At 48.1% G+C, this 22,605-nt stretch overlaps 2 protein-coding genes across 2 annotated transcripts in view; both read left to right on the top strand.

Moving 5' to 3' along the window:
- Positions 1-4,752, top strand: part of DLGAP2 (DLG associated protein 2) — a gene marked incomplete at its 5' end in the record, with an annotated part of 452,741 nt that extends 447,989 nt beyond the window's left edge. The window contains 2 exons of the mRNA XM_070364120.1: positions 2,178-2,330; positions 4,534-4,752. Of these exons, the coding sequence (XP_070220221.1) occupies positions 2,178-2,330; positions 4,534-4,752 (372 nt within the window). The remainder of the gene's footprint in view (positions 1-2,177; positions 2,331-4,533) is intronic.
- Positions 4,753-17,905: 13,153 nt separating this feature from the next.
- CLN8 (CLN8 transmembrane ER and ERGIC protein) overlaps positions 17,906-22,605 on the top strand; it is a 57,274-nt gene continuing 52,574 nt past the window's right edge. Inside the window, exon 1 of the mRNA XM_070364342.1 lies at positions 17,906-18,128. The gene's annotated coding sequence lies outside the window, so the exon portion shown is untranslated. The remainder of the gene's footprint in view (positions 18,129-22,605) is intronic.

Here is a 22,605-nt window from a genome sequence, read left to right as displayed (position 1 = left end):
GTGATACTCCACTGTGGTTTTGCTGTGCATTTCTCTGATGATTAGTGATGCTGAGCATCTTTTCATGTGCCCGGTGGCCATCTGTATGTCTTCCTTGGAAGACAGATCCTCTGCCCATTTTTCAACCACGTTAATATACATTTTTTGAGCCATTGTAAATTCACAGCAAAACTGGGTGAAAAATACAGAGAAAATGCCACGTACTCCCAGTTGCCACACACCAGCCCCACCACTATCAGCATCCCCACCAGATGGTCCGTGTGTCACGACTGATGAACCCGCACAAACCATCACCATCACTACGAGTCCACGATTTCCATCAGGGCTCACTCTTGGTGTTGGACAGTCTGTGGATTTAGACAAATATATGACATGTGTCCACCAGGACAGTGACACGCAGAGCGGCCTCACGGTCCTGAGAATCCTCTGTGCTCCCCCTGGTCACTCCTTGTGTCCCCTCAGCCCCTAGCCGCCTCTCATCTTTTTCCTGTCTCCATAGTTGTGCCCTCTCCAGCATGTCCTACAACTGGAATCACACACAATGCGGACTTTTCAGGTCTGTTGGTGTTCAATTGCTCAGTCATGTCCAACTCTTAGAGACCCCACGGACTGCAGCACGCCAGGCCTCCCTGTCCTTCAGCATTTCCCAGAGCTTGCTCAAACTCCTGTCCACTGAGTCGGTGATGCCATCCAACCATCTCGTCCTCTGTCGGCCCCTTCTCCTTCCACCTTCAATCTTTCCCAGCATCAGGGTCTTTTCTAATGAGTTGGCTCTTCACATCAGGTGGCCAGAGTACTGGAGCTTCAGCTTCAGCATCAGTCCTTCCAATGAATATTCAGGACTGATTTCCTTTAGGATGGACTAGTTTGATCTCCTCACAGTCCAAGGGACTCTCTCAAGAGTCTTCTCCAACACCACAGTTCAAAATAATCAATTCTTCCGTGCTCAGCTTTCTTTATGGTCCAACTCTCACATCCATACATGACTACTGGAAAAATCATAACTTTCACTAGATGGACCTTTGTTGGCAAAGTAATCCCTCTGCTTTTTAATATGCTGTCTAGGTTAGTCATAGCTTTTCTTTCAAGGAACAAGGGTCTTTTAATTTCAAGGCTGTAGCCACCATCTGCAGTGATTTTGGAGCCCCCCAAAATAAAGTCTGTCACTGTTTCCCTTGTTTCCCCATCTATTTGCTATGAAGTGATGGGACCGGATGCCATGATCTTCGTTTTTTGAATGTTGAGTTTTAAACCAGCTTTTTCACTCTCGTCTTTCACTTTCATCAAGAGGCTCTTTAGTTCTTCTTCACTTTCTGCCATAAGGATGGTGTCATCTACACATCTGAGGTTATTGATATTTCCCCTGGCAATCTTGATTTCAGTTTGTACTTCATCCAGCCCGGCATTTCTCTTAATGTATTCTGCATTTAAGTTAAATAAGCAGGGTGACAATATACACCCTTGCTGTACTCCTTTCCTGACTTTTGAACCAGACTGTTATTCCATGCCCAGTTCTAACTGTTGCTTCTTAACCTGCATACAGGTTTCTCAGGAGGCAGGTCAGGTGTCGTGGTATTCCCATCTCTTGAAGAATTTTCCACTTTGTTGTGATCCACAGTCAAAGACTTTGGCGTAGTCAATGAACCAGATGTTCTGGAATTCTCTTGCTTTCTCTGTGATCCAACAGATGTTGTCAGTTTGATCTCTGGTTCCTCTTCCTTTTCTAAATCCACCTTGAACATATGGAAGTTCTCGGTTCACATACTGTTGAAACCTAGCTTGGAGAATTTTGAGCATTACTTTGCTAGCATGTGAAATAAGTGCAGTTGTGAGGTAGTATGAACATTCTTTGACATTGCCCTTTTTGGGGATTGGAATGAAAACACATTTTCCAGTACTGGAGTTTTCCAAATTTGCTGACATATTGAGTGCAGCACTTTAACAGCATCATCTTTTAGGATTTGAAATAGCTCAGGTGGAATTCCATCACAGATTTTTTTTAACTGTCAGCAAACACTCATGTAAACTGTCACTAGATCCTCATGGGCCCTCAGGAGCATGTGCACCCAATTCTAATTACGGAGGCTTCTCCCAGACCCCCTTCACTGGGAAAAGCAGCCCCTTCCCCCACCCTGCCCAGAAGTCTCCACAGCTCTAACTGTGCATGTGTCCCGCAGGACCCCAGCGCCATGCCCAGGCCCACCTCCCAGGATCTGGCCGGCTACTGGGACATGCTGCAGCTGTCCGTTCAGGATGTCAGCATGAAGTTCGATGAGTTGCACCAGCTGAAGCTCACCGACTGGAAAGTGGTCGAATCTCCGGAGAGGAAGGTAAGCCCCTGCTGCATCCCCACACTGAGCCCACCGCCCCCGTCCCTGCCCACAATCCCTGCACGTGCTCCAAGTACCACGTTACCATGCGTGTCTCAGTCTGCAGTTAACAGGACAGGATCTGATATCACACCTAAACCCATGTCTGCACAACCAGACTGGTGCTAGAGTCATCAGCACGTATAGTAAGTCCCTTTCTTGCTGACAATTCTGAGAAGACACCAATAGAACCCACATGTGAATTCGCAGTCACGTTTCCTGTCGGGCCCGTCCTCTGAATTATTACCATCGCCACCACCCTCTGTGTGGACTGCACTGTGGTGGTTCCCACAGGCTTCAGGTTGCTTACAGTGATGCTTGGGGAGATGAGAAACACTGTAAACTTCACTGAACACTTAAAGAATGTACACTTCCTATAGAGCTCGCCCTGAGATAGGCTGAAAATGCCCATTAAGTTTGACCTGTGATTTCAGCTCTTCCCTTTAGGTATCATGTTCTCTAGGGCTGAGAAATAAGTGTGAATTAGCTATAAAGACATTGACTTCCTGACGCACCTTAGAGAAGTTCTCCAGAATCATAATCTGATTTTCTTAGACAGACATTATCAATCAAAATAAAGACAATTGATCCGAGATACTTTGGGACAGGGGAGTAGCTGAGGGTTGTACATCTAGATAATTAGCACGCAGACCATCATCATCCTTTTTCCCTAAAACATGCCCCCCGTGGTCCAAGTTGGAGACCATCGCTTGATCGCAGGTGCTGACAAAGCCCTTGTCACCGCAGACAGGGGGGCGGAGGGGCGTGCAAACGACCAGGTTGTGTGTGAGCAAGTCCAAGAGGTCTGTGGTTTGGTCGTGAATGAAGGTGATCATAAGTAAGGATTCCCAGTGAAAAAGTTATTCTAGGAAACCACTAAAAATCCAACTTTTAAACTAGTCTGAAGATACGTAAAAGCCCTTCCCATTTTCCATTCTTCTGTACCTGACCACTAATATCACCCTCTACCCAGCTCTACATAGCGGGTAGTCCTCAGAGTGAACACGGGGTCCTGCTGAGGGCGCTGCACCCTGTCCGGGAGGCGAGCAGCCCTGGAACGCAGCCCCAGCTCCGCGTCGTGCCCCTGGGGCCAAGGTCCTCGCAGATCTGCGGGGCCATCACCCCCACCCCTCCCTACCCCAGGACGGCTGTGAGCCTGTGTGGGTGGAGATTCCCACAAGGGCTGGTTTCACTGCTGCGTGTTTCAGAGGCCCCACAGGCGTGCAAAGAGACAAGTACAGTCCCGCACTCAGGGCAAGAGTTACATTCTGAAATAGCTGGAAGTCTTGGCAAAGTAATTACCCCTACTGACCCCTGCCATCAAGTCAGGAAGGACATTGCTTCTGGCCCTAAGAACAAAGTTCCAAACACCGAAGTTTATCTTCCTGCCAAAAACAGTAGGACAGACTTTGAGTTCTGCCGTGTGTCCACTGAACCCGCCATGGTGGCCAGGCCTGGGCACCCTGGTGCCTTCGGGTCCTTTTGGAGGCTGAAAGGGAAAGGACAGATGAAGGTTTCCCCCAGCAGCTGGGCACGTGCTCAGAAAAGGCCACGCCCCTTTCCAGCAAGGACTCGGTGTGACCCTCCCTCCCGCCTGGGCAGGTCTGGTGTCTGATCCCGGCCCAGCAGACAGAGGGCACAAGGCGGGACGCAGGCCTCTTCCGTGCCCGGGGCACTTGCCAGCTCCCCATGTTCCTTTGCTGCGGAATCGGGCAGTCTCTCTCTTTCTGGAAAAGGCATGCTCGGATCTTGGGGTTGTGGTTGGAGAACACAAGCTGAGAGTCAGAGCCAGTTATTCACATCCGATTCCCATGCAAGTGAAAAGCCGTAGGTAGTTAATGTCGAGGGGTCTGAGGCCCATGGCAGAGGATTAGAGGTAGTTTCCATGTCCTCGGACCTTGCAGTCTGTTGAATAGATTAGCGTCTCAAGCTGTCAAGGGGGCGTCGTGCAGGCTCCCGTGAAGGTGAGCGGGTGTGGGTTTGTGAGGGAGCGTTTACCAAGCAGCAGGGGCAGAACGGTGCCACGACCAAGACCGAGGCCCAGGTTCACGTGCCCAGAGGCTTCCTGCCCGGAGAACCGGGCAGCACCGGGGGGTGGGCGGGGGCGGGCGGTGGGGAGGGCCAGGCTCTCTGACCCCAACTCTTGACTTGTGATGCTTTTCAGGAAGAAAGAAAGGTCCCCCCTCCAATACCAAAGAAGCCCCCCAGAGGGAAACTCCCCATCACCAGAGAGAAGTCTCTGGACCTGCCGGACAGACAGCGGCAGGAGGCGCGGAGGCGGCTGGCGGCGGCGAAGAGGGCGGCGTCCTTCCGCCAGAGCTCAGCCAGCGAGCGGGCCGACAGCATCGAGATCTACATCCCCGAGGCCCAGACGCGGCTCTAGGGCGGGGCCGAGCCCCGCCCCGCGGAGCCTTAGCCGCGCCGAGCGCCACCCCCTCGTCACTCCCGTCTCATTCCTCCAGCGAGTCCGCCCCGCCGTCATGTTTGTGCCATAAACACCCTGGAGCGCCCGGACGTCCGAGCTCACGGCCACAGCGACTTCTCCCAGACAGCCCGGATGCCCACCCCCGGGGCCGGAGCGGCGTGGGGACCCCTGACGCACCCCTCTGTTCCCAGAGGGGGTCGAGGAAACCGCTCGAGATGGAACCCAGTTCACACTTTGTTATTTATATTTTTATAAAATCGTGTGATATTAGAGGCGAGAATAACAACTGTGAAAGGGTGTGTCTCAGCACTCTCAAGGCATTAGATACCCCAAGAGAAGGTGCTACAGCTTGAGTGCAGGAAAGGAAGACCCCCACCCCGCGGCCTGGGGTCCCTGTGCCCTGAACCCGGCGACCCTTCACATGGTTCCTGTGCCAAGTCCATGGTGATGAGGAGTCGTCTCTGCAGCCACCAAGCTCCCCGCCTCGCGCTTCTCTGGAAACCTGGGGTGGAAGCCCACGTCTGCCCCCCCAAACTCAGCACAGCATCTCCACGGCCGGAAGTCAGCTGAATGTCCGTCCACACAGGGAGAGACAGACGGAAACAGAGAGTCTTAAGAGAGGTCGACTCTTCTGTAGCAGGGGTACAAAGAGAACACAGTTGTCCTTAATCAGATAAAAGAGTCGTTTATTTTTTATCCCTTTGTAACTTAAACTATCACCCACGGTTCTGTCTTTAAGTTTCACCCTTTATGCTCCATGTGATTTTTTTTATAGATGTATATATATTCTCAAATGCTCTATCAGTTGACTTTCCAGGGTATCCTTTAAAAAAACAAAACAAAACAAAAAAAGTTTGCTTGTTTAAAATGACAGTTGTGATGCTGTAAAAAGTTTAAGAAATATGAATGTGTGTGGTAAGTATATCTCAGTTTAAATGGTAAAGAAGAAATGTGGTTTACATTGTATTTTTCCAGAATTCTTTTGTTCTATGCAGTACAGCTGAAGTCCAGAATATATTTCTTGCCTGTTTTTGACATGACAAAAAAAAAAAAAAAGGTCACATTGTGCTTTCCAGCTGTGGACTTTCAGAAAAGTAGTTTATTTCCGTGAGTCTGATTGGCAAGGAGACAAATAGGAAGGTCTCTAATGGAAGGTTTTCCATTCATCTCGTTAAATTTAGATGCCGGGACCATTGTTCCACCTGGATGGTTGTGTGTCTGTTGAGACACCACCTCAGAGGAAGCGCCCATGGACTTACCCACTAGACCCCAGACTAGAGTCCTCGCTGTGACTCCAGGTAAAAGCAGGGGCCACAGCGTTTCCGCGGGACGCCGTGTGCCCCGCAGCCCTGGGAGTGTGGGCCCCCAGCCCAGCAGCACAGACCCCCCTCCATAGCACTTTGTTTTCCTGTTTGACTCGCACTTTAAGACGCACCGCCCTCCACGCCTCTGGCGTGAGAGCCCCGGTGACGTCCTTGCACAGGCAGGCGCCTGCCGCCCGCCGCGTTTCTTTTCCTCATAGTCCACATTCCACGAAGCGTGGGGTTCGAAGCGTGAGAGCCCCGGTGGCGTCCTTGCACAGGCAGGCGCCTGCCGCCCGCCGCGTTTCTTTTCCTCATAGTCCACATTCCACGAAGCGTGGGGTTCGTAGGAGCGCAGGTGATAGCAAAGCATGTTTAGCTTCACAGTTTTACTTTTTTAAAGCTGAGTAGTTAAGAAGTCCCTGTAAGAACAAAACCCTGTAAATGGAACCTCATATCTGGTATATATTTTACCAAACAGCCTTAAAATATATTTGGAAGCAAAAATCAGTACGAATGTATATCCTTGAAAAATGCAAAAAAAAAAAAAAAAATCCCTGAAATATTCTTCTATAAATGAGCCCTATTTCCCCAGAGTATTCTAAGCATTTTTTTCTACCTAAATAAATACCTAAATCCTGAGTAGTATACAATAAAGATGCTTCTTCCTATATTTAGTATACTCTGTTAAAGACAAATGTATTTGCAAGCATTGGCATTTTAGACTTTAAACATGATGTGTTATTAAGACGAACAGCTCTCTAGAAATAACCACAGAAATTGGGTGTGACTCCCGACGAGGGGAGATGTAAAATGCAAACGTGCTTGCAGCCTCCTCAGGTGTGCCGCACCTGGAAGCTGATGGGTTTTATCCCATTTCCTTGAACTTGTACAAAATGGCTATCAACCAACTATAAAATTAGACAACAATGATTCTAGATCCCAGATTCTCTGATCCCCACTTAAAAGTACTCACTGAATTTGGATTAATGTTTTTATGTTTTGTATACTCATTTTTTTATCTTAAACCCCCCCAAAATCTTGACCTGAACCATCCATAGGTGAGCAGATTCACCTAAACTAAATTTGACGTCGGTTGTTGGTTGGAGGTGGGGAGCGTGTACGAGCCCCTGTTTGATCCACGTTGTTCCAAAGAAGGTTGTGGGGGGTGGGGGCGGTGTGCGTGCAGCGGCATCGATGGAGTGTCACCGTGTGTGGGACACGACCAAGTGCAGTACAGCCCTTCTCGTGGTGACATCCCGTCGTGAAAGGCAGATGATAAGCCATGTTTACACGTTGTACATGTAAAGAGAAATAAAACTGTTTATACTACTTGTGTTCCTGCATCGCACGAGCTGTTACAGCCACGCCTGCGGGCACAGAGCACGCAGCTACCCGTGACCATTTCGTCCTGTCGTGGGTGCAGTTCCCCAAAAGACGATCTTCAGGCTTGAGAACATGGTTGAAAACGATAACACACCGCATTCTAGGAACATCTGCGATGGAAAGGAAGCGCCACGTTGTCTGTGATCATACACTTCCCTTCCCGGGAGATATGGCCCGTGCCCATCATAACCAGGTGGCCTGTAGAATCATGTTCCTCACGACCAACACACAGATGTTGCCATGCTGACGGCCCCACGTGACTTTCCAAATCAGAACACAAGTATGATAAACAGTGTCCTAGTGTCTAAGAAAACCCAGAAGAGGCACGTCTTACCTGTTCACAAGTGCGCTTTCAGTGTGATTCATCGCATACGTCCTCACTGGTTACAGTTGTCTTTAACATGAGAGAGTTGTTAGTGACAGCTGTTACCATTGTTTCTCAGCAAATTGATGGGACCATCCTAGAATGAGGGATGAAGAGTTGAACTGTGGTATGATACCAAAATATTACATTTTTGTTTAAAAGAAAGTATTGATGTTTTCACCTCAAGGTCGATACTAAAGACGTCCAGCATTAAATAGGAAAGTGTATGATTGGAAAAAAATATCAGGCTACATTGACGATTCCCTCTTTAAAGAAAAATAACCACCAAGTCAGTGACCTTGCAAGTAGAGACTGTCCCTGCTGATGCCTACACATAGAAGTGGCCAAATTTATGGCCAGAAGATAGCACGATCCAGGGCCCACAGATGTGGGGCTGGTACGTTTCTTTGGGGGTCTGTGTTCTGTTCACCTTTCCCAAGTCTGTGTGGGGCAGCCACCTCTCCATCACCTTCACTGGAAGATCCCACATTGCACTTTCATGCAGGTCTTCAGCCAGGTCCAGGATGGACTTTGCTGGGAAAGAAAAGCATGGCGCAGACGTCCAGTCCACGTGCCTGCAGGGGCACCGAGGATGGCTGTTCGGAGCAGCTGCCTGGTTTGGGCCGAAGCATCTGGTGGCACAGAGGAAGCGGGAGAAAGGGGAATGAGAGAAACCCTCTGCCATCCGCAGTACCTGGGTCCAGTCACGGGGACCGCGAGTGCCCTGAGGAGCGACACGGGAGACCCAGCCGAGGCTTGAGCTGCTTTGGCTGGAGAGCCTCAGCTCCCCCAGAGTCCTGTCCGCTCCCGAAGGCCCGAGTGCATGTCTGGAATCAGTCGCCAGCTCCCAGTCCAGGGGAATGGAGGTCCTGCAAACCTTGGCCATGGGGCAGGGACGTGTCCCACCGAGGGTGCGGAAAGACAGCCCTGATGGGTCAGCCTGCGGAGGGTATGGGACGTGGGCCTCCTGCCCTTCTGAGAAGTGGCACCTTCCTGCCACGCCCCCCAATGTCAACCAGACGGCTCCACACACAAGTTTAACCCCACGTGTTTCTCAGGCACCTCCTTTCTTCTCAAAGCTGGAACTGCTGGATTTTTTTTTTTTTAATTGCATATTTAACATACGAATCAGGTAGTTGGAGACACTGGTTTTCAAACACCAGCCACTTGGGACACCTTGAGATTCTCCTTTGTTTTTATCTGCATATTTGTTTACACTTGTTTTAAAGTTTTGGTAGAAGACACTGTTCCAAAATTTGAAAATAAAATAGAAAACCTCAAGTATAAGTGACCGAGACTATAGCTGCTGCTGGTTAGCAGGAACATTTTCACCACCAAGGCTAGAGCAATGGGCACAGCCCTGTCAGCCTCCCCGGCACTGCTTGTCATCCGCCCGTGGCACCAGGTCACATCAGAGCCCTGTGCCTTCACAGCAAGAGCTCCGCCTTGTCACTTTACTGCGTTGAGAGTTGCAATAAATGTGGGCAGTGGACATGATGCTGGGGAAGGTGCGCTTTCACACCTGAGGAAGTGCCCTTTAGCACAGAGTGGCTGCAGAGGGCCCTGCAGTTGAGAGAGAAACCCAGCAATCTCCAGTCGGCTGGCCGAGCAGCCTGGCTTCTGTTCCTACATCATCCACAGCTTGTCTTGACTCCGTGTTCCCGTCTCTCCTGTTCCTGTCACCCTCACTGACATTCTGTGAAAGACTGATGGCCCTGACGTCTTCTGAGCTCCCTGGAGTCAGGTTGTGAAAGTGTCCTCATTCTTGATAAAGCGGGTCCCACCTGCTCTGTGTGGGGTACTTGTGGAGTCCAGTCAGATCCTGAGTACCAGCCTCGGCGGTCCCCTCCTGGGAAGGCCATCTGGGCCCAGCACAAGGCTATCACGAGCTTCTTGAGGGCCTGGAAGTGGAGCGAGCACTGAGGGGACCTTTCTCTGTTTTCTCGGGCTTTGACAGCAAGTGTTTCTGAATGTTTCCCTGAACAAGGACCAGGTACCCCCCAGAATGAGACCGTGTTGTTACCATTGCTTGGGCACACCTGCATCTTAGGGGAAATGACAAGATCTTAAATGAAACAGGAAAGTGACAAAGAAAAAATAATTTGGAAGCAGAAAACAGCATGTGGGACGGTGCCAGGGACAGAATCAGACGTCCCGACCGGAATCGCTGGAGGCTGGTGAGGGCGCCACCCCCTCTCCCAGCCTAGGCTGTGCGTCCTGACCCCTCTGTACCTCAGAGAAGGCCCGGTGGTCCAGGAGAACGCTCCGAGCAGCTGCCATCTTTTCATCCTTTCAGCATCAAGAAATCCCCGTGATTTTCCCGGTTGCTGTCCTAACCCTGGCAATCTGATCCAGTGTTAAAAAGAATTATTTCAAGGTTCAATCTAAACTCTTGAAGCTGACTTCCTTGCAGAGGAAATGTTAGTTACCTACCACAACACTACTTTTTAAAAGATTTTGTATACACACACACACACACACACACACACAGAAATAACAGGGGTTTACCTCCCTACTTTCTTAGATTTTATGTGACTCTTCATTATGGGTGCTTATTCCGAACCTGAAAGCCTTGGAAACGCGAGCTTTCACGTCCTCAGTGATGAAGGACCGGTCTCTGCAGTGTGTGTACACGGCTCCGTCTCCAGCAGACGAGACGAGAGGTCCGTCTGTGCTGGCAACAGGGAAGCAGGGACCCCCAAGGCTGTTTGTGGTGCAGCCTCCTGGAGTCCACGCACCTGCCCTTCGGTTACCCCCCTCCCCGCCCCCCACGGCCCAGCCCATCGCTTTGCCATGATCACATCACTTTAAAGGGCTCAGCACGTCCGTCTCTCTCCCTTCACTTCACACCTGGTTTACCAAATTTCGAAAAGTTTCCCCTCGCCAGTAGTGAACCCCAGGCTACTTTCGAACCCTGATTTCCAAATGCTGTCCCCTCCATACGGGTCCTCCCTGCCTGGAGAGCAGTCCACACGCCCACCCCCCACGTCACAAGCCAAAACACCCAGCTGTGGCCTAAGGACTAGAGGAAATGCCTCCTACAGAAATTCAAGGGATGTTAGAACCAGGAAACTAGCTGTTTTAGTTAACGTTTAAAAAAAAAAGTATATAAATATATATATATAGATATATATACATATGGAATCATATCAACCACAGAGCGCCAAATATTCTACATCTGTACAGAATCACTCTTCCCTGGAATTAAACTATTTTAGGAATTCTCTTTCTCATGCTTTTCTGGTTCTTTTGATAAGTTCTCTTCAGTAGCATGCAGGACGCCTGCTCTGAATGGACAGGGCCCAGTCCACACCACGCTGTCTTCCTTCTTGTGGATAAGTTCTGAACAGATGTTGGTCATCACTTCAGGGCATTGAAGGATGGTGTTCCTTGGGTTCTTTTCTCTCCTGACTCTTTTTTCACTCTTTACTGACTTCTTCCAGGATAATGCCTCTCTCATCTGATTTCTGTACTGCTGATGTTCACCTCCTGTAAATAGTTCTGCAATTAAATTTTTCGAGAAAAGGAATGTTTACTTTTCATTGGAGTGAATCCTCGTGTGATTTTTAAACTCAGAATCTTTATATAGACCAAAGAGTTTTATCCAGAAACTGCACCCTTCCCCTCAGGATATATATTTCCTTGTTGGAACAGCGTCTACTCCTCTATCTGCTAAAAGGAATCGGACGTTTTATTAAGGCGACAGGTTTCAAATGTACGCGAAAATGGCACAGATTAAAACGAGTTTCAAACGAATCAATCTCGCGGTACTTGGTGCTCGTTTTAGGTTCCCTGGAGGGGCAGGAGCAGCGGCGGCCAGGAGGGTCCGCGGCTCAGCGCAGGGGGCCGAGGCCTGGAGGGCGGCCCCTCGCCGTCAGCGCTGCGACCGGGACGTCCACCTGCCGGCCCCCCGAGCCCCCGTGGGGTCCCCCGTGGGCCCCCGGGACCGCGGACAGCGCTGCCCGAGCCTCCCTGGCCGCCCGCCGGCCTCCCCGCGTCCCCAGGTGAGTCCGCGCGGCGGGCGGAGCGCCTCCGGCCGGGTGCGCGGGTGGCGGGTTGTGCCGGGGGTGAGAACCCCTGCTGAGGTTCGGGGTTTCTGGGCGAGGGGCTGACAGAGAAGCTGACCCGGTGCGGATCCCTGCAGTCAGCTCACCTGAGAACGAGCAGGGCGCACACGTTGTGAGACGCTGTTTCTAAATGAGCACCCAGACCTGCTGCTTCAGCCTTCACTCACCCGACTGCTTTCTCTTCTTCCAAAATTAGTTTTTATGTGGAGTATAGTTGATTTGCAATGTTGTGTTAGTTTCTGCTGTACACCAAAGTGAACCCGTTATGCATATGCACGTATCTCCTCTTCTTTAGGTTCCATTCTGTTACAGGTCATTGCAGAGTACTGTGTAGAGTTCCCTGTGCCAGACGGTAGGTCCTTATTATCTACTTTTTTTTTTTTATAGTAGTGTGCATATATCAATTCCAGTCTCCCAGTTTGCCCTTCCCCCCTTATGTCCCTGGTAACCATAAGTTTGTTTTCTCCATCTGTGACTCTATTTCTGTTTTGTAAATAAGTTCATTTCTACCATTTTCTTAGATTCCACATATACGCAGTATCATAGGGCATTTGCCTTTGACTTCACTCAGTATGGCAGTCTCTAGGTGCATTCATGTTGCTGCGGATGGCATTACTTTGTTCTTTTAATGACTGAGCAATATTGCATTGTGTATATGTACCACATCTTACTTATCCATTTGTCTGTTGATAGACATTTAGACTGCTTCCATGTCTTGGCTATTTTAATAGTGCTGCAGTGAACATTGGGTTACATGTATATTTTCAAATTATGGTTTTCTCTGGATATATGTCCAAGAGTGGGATTGCTAGGTCATATGGTAGTTCAATTTTTAGTTTCTAAAGGTGCCTCCATACTGATCTCCATAGTAGCTGTGCCAATTTACATTCCTATCAACAGTGCAGGAGGGTTCCCTTTACTACACACCCTCTCCAACGCTGTTTATTGAATTTTTGATGATGGCTGTTCTGTTGGGTGAGGTTATACCTCATTGTGGTTTTGATTTGCATTTCTCTGATAAATTAGTGATGCTGAGCATCTTTTCATGTGCTGTTTAGTCCTCCTTATGTCTTCTTTGGAGAAATCTCTATTTCAATCTTCTGCCCATTTTTTTGATTGCTTTTTTTTTTTTGAGCTGCGTGAGTTGTCGGTATATTCTGGAGATTAATCTCTTGTCGGTCACTTTGTTTGCAAATGTTTTTTCCCAACCCCGTTCTGTGGGTTGTCTGTTTTGTGACTTCCTTGGCTGTTCAAAAGCTTTTAAGTTTAATTAGGTCCCATTTGTTTATTTTGTTTTTATTTTCATTACTGTGGGAAGTGGATCAAAAAAGATATTGCTTCTATTTATGTCACAGAGTGTTCTGCCTATATTTTCCTCTAAGAGATTTATAGTGTCTGGTCCTGCATTTAGGTGCTGAATGCATTTGAGTTCATTTCTGTGTGTGGCGTTAGGTACTGCTCTGTTAGTAATTCCATTCTTTTACATGTATCTGTGCAGTTTTCACCACACCACTTACTGAGGAGATCGTCTCTGCTCCCCTGTGTCTTTTCACCTCCTTTGTCACAGATTATATCATCACCCTTTCTTTCTAACACACCTAAACAAAAAGAAAGCTTTATACATTTTTCTTTTTTAATCCTATGATCCTTCCATGAAAGCTTTTATTCACTTGGCATTTCTTGAAAACTTTAGCCTTTAGCCACATATGGTTTAGCACTTTTCCCAGGGCTCAGTAAAAGTGTATGGAAAGTTGCATGGCCTTCATTTTCGACGTGTTGATTACTGGTTCATCAGTTGTGACAGATGTACCATGTCCATGAGGGTGTGAGCAGCTGGGGAGCTAGGAGAAGCAGCGAAAAGCTACGCGTGAGCTCCTTTCTTTAAACTCCACTCTGTTTTTCTGTAAACCAAAATGTTCCCCAAAATAGCCTATGAACTAACACATGAAAGTAGGAAGCAAAGACAGAAAGTCAGATGCTGCAGTTTGGATGTTTTCAGCTTGTTTTCTATTATTTGAAGTTTTAAATGAGTTGCCTTGTGAAAAGTAGGACGTTGGAAAGATTTCTGCACCCTTATTTTTGCTTCGTGAGCTCTTAAGTTATCATCCCTTAATATGTTCAGATAATTGTTACTTGCTTTGTAATTAAGGTGAAGGGCAGACAGATGCTGTGTCAGGAAAGAAGCAAAGGTTTTCGAAGCTTCAAGCTGTGGCCCCAGACAAGTAACACCCCTCGAGTTCCTAGGAGTGCTCTCTAGACTTTTGTGGCACTTTAGAATCCATTGATGGATTTCCCCCGAACAATTAGAGTCCAGGGCCCATGAACATCCATTTCCAAACCATCTCATTACACTGCTATGGTCTTCTACGGTTGAGTGTGAAAAATTCAATTTTATACCCACAGCAAGCTGTGCAAAGCCATGATTCAGTGACAATGCAGAGCACATTCAAAACACAGGAACTTGGTCCCCAGGGTCCGGCCTGGCGACAGACACCCCTGTGCTGAGAGACCCCCCAGGGGCCTCCCTCTCCAGCCCAGGTCCTCCAGCCCCTTCCCCCTCCACCCCCAGGCAGCCCCCGCGGGAAGCCCCCACCTGCTCAGGAGCTGGAGTCCTTCCCGCCCGTGTCAGCACCACATTTCCGCCCTGGGCTGGAGCTGGAGATCCGATTTAAAAAAGAAAGTCATGGACCTGGCCCTTGTGCTCAACTGCAGGCCACATATTTTCCTTTACTTTGCCTACAGGCTGGCAGCTAGCCTGTTGCTGGTTCGGTGGTGCTGGTCAAATGCAAGGCTTCTGGGTTAGAAAACCCCGTTACTCCCACACAGGAGATGCGTGGGCACTGGGGTACGGCCCCGTCACCACCTTCCACGGGGCCGTGCAGGGCTGCAGGTGGGGGCTGTGTGTGCTGCGCTGGCTGCACAGCTGGGGACAGTGGATGAGGGGCCTGGGCTCATCAACAGCTCAGGAGGGAAGCCCTGGGCCCATAGGAGACCCTGCCTCACCCTGGAGACCGTGGACAGTGGGCCGGGCCCTGACTGATGGCCCCGGAAGCGGCAGCGGGCTTCGTTGTCTTGGCACACCCGACACGGGGAGGGCAGGGGCATGGCTGGTCCCCAGGGAGCCTTCACGGCTGTGAGTGTCGTTCTGAAACAAGACACTCAGGGTACATGCTGAGGTCATTTGGCAACGAGGTTGTTTTTTTTGCTCTCCATTTCCTTTTTTCTGTGTCAAACCACACTTTGCCCCGTGAGTTCCTTCCTATGGTCACGAACAAGGTCAAGTCTGCTGGGCCACGAGATCTGTGCCACAGGGGAGTCTGGACCCCGCCTGGTCCGCTGGCCGAGCCGGCAAGGCCCGCCCCCCCGCACCACGCTGAGAGAGCGCTCGGGCGGAGCCCCTGTGCTCACAGGTGACTTTCCTTCACCAGCATTAGAATCTTATTGTCAGGGATCTCTGACCTTCTGTGGTCCCCTTCCCCAAATTCTCTACCTCCAGCCTTTCTAGATGATCCTTCGCTCACTAAGAATATTGGATATTGTAATTCTGTAAAATCTTAGGGGAAAATTCAAATATTTAGCTCTAGTAAGAGCTTCCCTGATAGTTGGTAAGGGATAGCTCAGTTGGTAAGGAATCTGCCTGCAACGCAGGAGACCCCAGCTCGATTCCTGGGTCAGGAACATCCACTGGAGAAGGTTGACTACCCACTCCAGTATTCTTGGGCTTCCCTGGTGGCTCAGCTGGTTAAGAATCTGCCTGCAATGCGGGAGACCTGGGTTCAATCCCTGGGTTGGGAAGATCCCCTGGAGAAGGGAAAGGCTACCCACTCCAGTATTCTGGCCTGGAGAATTCCATGGACTATATAGTCCATGGGTCGCAAAGAGTTGGATATGACTTGAGCAACTTTCACTTCACTTCAGTAAGAGCTTGTTTTAACTGCACTCAAAGAAGAAAGCAGTTTTGTAAGATATTAAACCACAGAAAGTTGTAGAACCTCCCGCAGCCCTCACCCCACAGCATTTTCCCCAGGAAAATAGTGTCAGGTCGTCTTCACTTGAAACGGGACAATGAGGCATCCAGCGCTGAGACAGGGGCCTGGTGTTGGAGCTTAGCCGTTGCCTGCACACACCAAGACTGCACCCTCCGTGATAACCACGAAGAAACAGGACAGGCGCCTTCATCTGAATTAAGTAGCCAAGGCCCAGCAAATCTGCTTTGCATATTTATGCATAATAAGGAGCTGCCCAGGGCCAACAACTTGAGTAACAAATCGTCACAGTAGAGAGGGCTACAGGGGTATTTTTGGCTGCAGGCAGATGGAACTGGATTCACCAGATCATAATGATGCAAAGAACTGACTCATTAGAAAAGACCCTGATGCTGGGAAAGATTGAAGGCAGGAGAGGATGAGATGGTTGGATGGCATCACTGACTCAATAAACATGAGTTTGAGCAGACTCTGGGAGTTGGTGAAGGACAGGGAGGCCTGGCATGCTGCAGTCCTTGGGGTGGCCAAGAGTCGGACTCAACTGAGCAATGAACGACTGAACAAAAGAGGTGAAGAGCAGTGCAATGCGAGGGTAGTCCACCAGAGGGCAGTAGCCCCCACCCAGGGCTCAGCTGTAAACACTGAGGTTAAACCAATCTTTAAGTTAAACACGGAAAGCCAGGGTCATTTTTATATTGATCTTTGTTCAAGGATGTTGAATAAACAGGGATTGGTAAAACAGTGTTCTACTTCAACATGTAAACAGTCTGAGACAAGCTGTCACAAAGTTACCATCACCCTGGAAGCAGGAAATGAGATTTATATTCTGTAACCAGCAGTTGTCTGATCTAACAGGAGAAGCGAACCCCATGTTGGATTAGCAAGGACATCCGTAGCTTTGGGTTACATATTTAAGATTTAATTCTTGTTTTAACTCAAACTATTTTATTATTTCAAGTTCACATTTATGTTTCAAATGTCTTAGTCATTCTACACATCAGGGAAGAAAAGGAAATAGAGGAAGAGGGGGTGATTTAGGCACAAAACGGGAAAAGTGATGAGAACCCCAGTCCTGCTGCACCACAGCCCACGCTGGTCTCGGGGCAGGAGGTTAACAGGCACCTTTTCTCCTAATGCGGTTGCTTTGTTCCTGTAGAAGCGGAAAAATCAAAACTCGTGAGGGATTGTGCTGGGCCTTCAAGTAAGGAGGTGACAGAGCTGAGTGAGGCCCCCGCAGGTGCTCAGCACACCCCCACAGCTGGTCCTGAAGCCTTGCCCCCCAAAACCACCTCCTCCACCATCTGAGAGCCTGCACACGCGTGTGTACACACACACACACACACACACCCCACACCCCACACCCCCTCCCCCAGGGCTCTGACAGTGCAACCAAGACTGAATTGTTACCGACGACTGACTGGCTACCACAGTTTAAGAATGTTCGTCTCCAAACATTCATCTCACATTTCTCTAGTCAGTTTGAAGCAAGTGTACAAAGTAATGTCCAATTCACCATTCTAAACACAAAACATATGCACTATTCACTGCCTGATTTAGAGGCAGCTTACCAAAATAAAAAACCCCGGAAACCCAGCCCGACTGGATTCAAAGGATTTGCCCAACCCACACGCTGGCCAAGACTTAAAGAAAATACACCCAGATCCTCAAATCGTCTCTGCAGTATCTTTAGGTGCAATAATCAGCATCCGGTTAAAAACTTGTTGGCAGAGATAATAACAGGGAAAAGTACCAAAACCCAGGAGATAAGAACAGACACTAGAAACAGTTCCATGGGAATTCCAGAAGTCAGAGTTAGGAGATACGTTCCCTAAAAGTACACATGATTCTGTGTTGAGAGCAGATGGAATCTCACTAGAGAAGTGAAAATCATATATATGGAACTAGAAATTCTAGAAAGAAAACATGTAATGACCCAAACTGAGAATTCTAAGCAGATCATATATCACAGAGGAGAGGAATTTATAGAAAGGAAACACGCGAGAAAAGAGGATGTGGGGCAGAGGAGAGTAGATTGAACACTCCCAGAACTGGGGTCCCTCGAGGAGAGGCAAAAACGACTCCGCAGAACCCAATCGAAGATGTGAAGCCTCAGGAAGCGCCTGGGCCGCTGAGCCGGTGAATGGGGAGAAGCCGCGGGCACCGTGCAGGACGCCGGGCTCAGAGCTGCTGCTGCTGGGGTCGGTGCAAATAGAGAAGGCGGGAGCAGAAGGTACTGGGGGGCGCAGGAGGGGCCCGCTAACGTGCTTCCTGTCCCCCCCACCCCAGGGCCGGCTCTTCAGGGGGAGCTGGGGGTGTCCCCTGCTGGGGGTGAGCCCACCGGCCCTCAGCAGGCCTGCACGCCCCTGGGCGGGGGCAGTGCGGGGGCGCTTTCCAAACACTGGCCTTTCCTTGCTACCCTCCCTCCTCTTGCTTCTCTTGCTCCCGGTCCGCACCCCGCCCCGCCCCGCCCCGCCCCGCCCCGAGGTCTTGCTGGCGCTTCCCTCAGGGGTGCGGAGCTGGTGCACCCAGCATTTTGATCACAAAGCAAAACTACTTTAAGGTTCCGTGTTTGCCAGGGGCTGGGGTTGGGGGAAGTGAGTGTTTCAACGGGGGAGAGGGTCCATTTGGGAAGATGGAAAGTTCTGGGGATGAGGCTGGTGATGGATGGCACGTGGGAGGGGCGCGCCATGGGAGAAGGTGCAGGGATGGGATGGGGTGTGCGGGGCTTTGTGAGGAGCCCAGGCCGCAGGGAGGCGGGACGGTGAGCAATCAGATGCCCGTTCTGACAGCCCGCCCAGGGAGAAAAGAGCAGGGTGACCTGTGAGTGCAAAGGCTCTCTCTAAAGCCTCAGGAGGAAACATCTCAGGGAAAACCAAACATCTTCACGGCCCCCAGCCTGGCACAGGAGGTGCCCAGTATCCTGGATGAAGCGCTGGTTCTCGAGGTGGTCCAAGGGCGGGTGGGAACGGATGTCCAGACGCAGCGCCCTGCAACTGGGAGTAAGTTGACTCTGAACAGAGCGCAGAGACAGTGTGGGCGCTGCAAGCACAGTGAGCTGACCCCTGAAGGGCCAGGGGGAGGCCACGGGTTCCTGGATCCGTAGCCTATTTCTGTAGCCTCAAGACAAAATTCCTGCTTAAGGGTGGCGTTCCTTTCATATGTATGGAGCTATCTGGGGCTGCTCCTGCTTGTTTTATTGTTCACATGCTAATCCCCTGCTTACCCTAATAGAAGGCGGATGAGGGAATGGCTGTCTCTCACTTCCCCCCAGCTCCTCGGTGCTTACTGGGCAGAAAGTAGCTGATGGCTTCCAAGGAGCTGGCTTTCTTTCATCTGGGCTCAGAAATTTGCATTTTGAAGAGGCATGTTTCCTGCTAGAGCACAGAGCAGAAAATATTTCATTTCACATTCCCTCCCCACGGTCGGAAATTCAAGCACATTGGGAGACATTGCATGACCACTGTTTGTTTTTATCCCGGGACGCTGGGAGGCTCCTCCCAGATCAGGTGAAAGTTCTGCACTGATACGTCACTCTAGGTGTTAATTTCCAGATTAGGCCCATTGGTAGAGAATACAAGATTCTCTGGATCCTCTTTCTTCTAACCTAATAGGATCCAAGAGATATTTCCCTTGTTGCCTCTTCTCATACCTTGAATCACACTATTGCAATTATTCCACATTATAAATACGATCTGGTTTTTCAAGATGTTTAGCCATATAAAATAAACAGATTACAACAGCTAATAATGTTGTTAAAATTACAAGTAGGATTTTAAGCCATGAGCTTCCATAACCAAACCATCTTCCTAAAAGATCACCAAGGCTAGGAAGTGAATCATCAGGCAGCAATCTGATTTTTCATGTGAGTCATTAAATGTGTTACCTCAGAGGATTCTTCTGGTATGTAAACACAACATTCAGTTTGAATTACAGCACAGTTGCCTCCCTGAGATGCTGTAAGAATATCAAGGGCCATACGATTTTGTAATACAGCTTTTCTCATCATAAAGACCTCAGAATTTAGTAGGCTAGTAGCCTAGTTGCTATCATTTAATGTCTTTTGAGTGAATTTTGTTAAGTCTTCAATGTAAGAAATAACATTTTCCAATCCTACTGAAGGCACAAAAATAGCTGCTAAGTGATCATACCGGTGAAATACAGATCTCTTGGTCAATCGGGCTCATATTGATGGTAAATATACTAGAGTCACATCTGAGTTTGTACATAAGTAGCCTTGAGCCCAAGGGAATCCTAAAGGACACCTTCCTAGCCAGCCTGGTTGGTGGAAGCCAGGGTCATAGATTGGACCCACAAAGCCATTGAGTCCCGTTAGGTGCCAGCCAGTATATTTCTGGACATCTGACCAAATCTGTTCCATACCAGTCACCGTCTTTAAGAGAAATGCTAAATTGGTTGTTGTCGTAAGGCACTTAGCCTAATTTTCTAGTGTTATTAGGTTGATTATCTTTGGTATGGTTTAATTGTTCCCAGCATGGGGGGCCTTTAGGCTTAGACAACCATAGCCTGGTGTTAGCCAGATAAATACATTCCCAAACTGAGGAAGTGTCCCTCCTAATAGTCTAGAGTTTACTTTTTTTGACTGGAATTTAGCCTTTGTTCTGACTGAGAGTAACCTTAAGGGAAAATTCATATTTATGGCCAGGGTTAGAATAAGTATGTTTGATTGGCCAAGTGAGTGGGTCCCATCTAGTGATGTCAGTACCAGCCCAGACAGAACTATAATTTCTTTCTTCCAAAATAAACTTTATAAGAGCCATCCAATCAGAGCCTTGGAGGAGAGAAACCCATCAAGGTAAACCAGAAGTACTGGATGCAGGTAATTGACCCAATAATTTTATTAATTTCTAAAATTTGCATAAGATCATGCCCATGATAGAAAAACATTTGATTCATGTGCAAGAGTCCAAAAAACTAAGGAGAAAACTTGTGAACAATCATGCGGATCAGGTGCAGGGTCACTTGGGTCAGCTATCTACTTCTGATGTCATCTTCCTCTCATCCTGGTGATGGCGTGTCCTTATTATCAGAGTGTTATTTTAAGGTGGGTTTGAGGTTAGCAGTTCTCTCTGTAGACCAGTCTGGTGCAGGAGCCCTTTTTAGGTGGGAGATATCAATCCAAGAGTCAATTCCCTTTAGTTTTGCTGCACATGAGATAGTTAAAATAACCTGATAAGGGCCCTTCAATGTAGGCTGGAGGGAGTCCTTTGAATGATATCTCTTTTAGTATACATAATCTCCTAGTTGTAGGTCATGGGACATCTGATCTTCATTTGAGGACAGATTACTACAGTAAGTTTCAGAAACAAATTTAAAATGATTTGTCAATACTTTGGCTAAGTCCTTTCAATAATGTATCTCCCTTAAGTAATATAGGATCATGTTCATCCAGTCGCATTGGTCTCCCTGTAATAATCTCAAGGGAAACAAATGATGTTTGCCAAAAGGAATGGCTCTGAGGTTGAAGAGAACCAACGAAATAGCCTTAGGCCAAGGGAAGGAATAAGCATCCATCATTTTAGCCAACTGAGTTTTCATTGTTCCATTTGCCCTTTCCACTAACCCAGAAGACTAGGGGTGATGGAATGGAATGGAACAATGGAAATGTTGCATAATTGACCAAATTTTACACATTTCCTTAAGTTTGTCCAGAAAAACAGGTCCCTCTGTCACTGTGTAGTTCAGAGAGAATTCCCCAGATGGGAATCACTCTAAAAGCAGCTTCCCTACTGATTGTGCCTTGGCCCTTCTGCATGGTTGAAGATTTGAGTACAATGTAGCTAAGAAACTTGGAATATATAACATTTTAGTATAATCTCTAGAATTATGCCTGATAACCTTCTATCGGGACTTGTCAGATGTTAGGGATTCCATATAAGTTATGAAATATCTGTACTAATGGTATTTATCTATCACAACCTAAAGTTTACTTTCAATCACTTGACAATGTTTTTGAATTAAAAATATCAAATAAACTTAGCTTAACATTAATCTCTGAGTTTCCTCAGAGGTACTTCCTTGAAGCATCCATCGCAGTCAGCTGGAGCCTGAAAAGCCTAGTTCTATTTTGATATTTGGGAATTTTGTTAGAAATATCAAAAGGATTTTAAAACACAGGATCAGAGGTCACTGAAACAATACCTCTCCATTTAACCAAGGTTACAGAGAAAATAAATACGCATCATTTAAGGGCACAGAAACTCAGTTCATTCAGTCCTTTTGTTAACCTTTGTGAAGTCAGGTTTTCCATTAGAGTCCTTTAATTTCTTACCCAGTTCAGAAATTTTTATTTATCCAAAAGTCCTTTCTATAAATTTTCTTGAAGAGGAAGCATTTTTGCAAAAAACTTGATTAGTGCTGTGACAAGTCTTTAAGATAGTAACTTGAATTATGACTGATAACATCTTACCCAGACATACCAGAATTGTAGGAATTCCATATAGTTTCTAGGATATCTATATTAGAAACATTTACCATACAGTGTAACCCATGATTTATTACTTCCCATGTATTATTACACTTCCCATGTATTCTGCATACAAAATGAACCGAATTAGTGTTATATCTCTCTTTGGGATGTTTCAGGAACCCTCTGAAGCTTCCCAAAGTTAGCTGGAAGTCAAAAGGGCTTCATTAGAATGATTTAGGAAGTTTTGTCAACAAATACCAAAGAGCTTTAGAACACTCAG

Source organism: Bos mutus, chromosome 27, assembly GCF_027580195.1.
Source record: "Bos mutus isolate GX-2022 chromosome 27, NWIPB_WYAK_1.1, whole genome shotgun sequence".
Classification (NCBI taxonomy): domain Eukaryota; kingdom Metazoa; phylum Chordata; class Mammalia; order Artiodactyla; family Bovidae; genus Bos; species Bos mutus.
The sequence above is the reverse complement of the archived record's forward strand: the minus strand, read 5'-3'. Positions and strand labels throughout refer to the sequence as shown.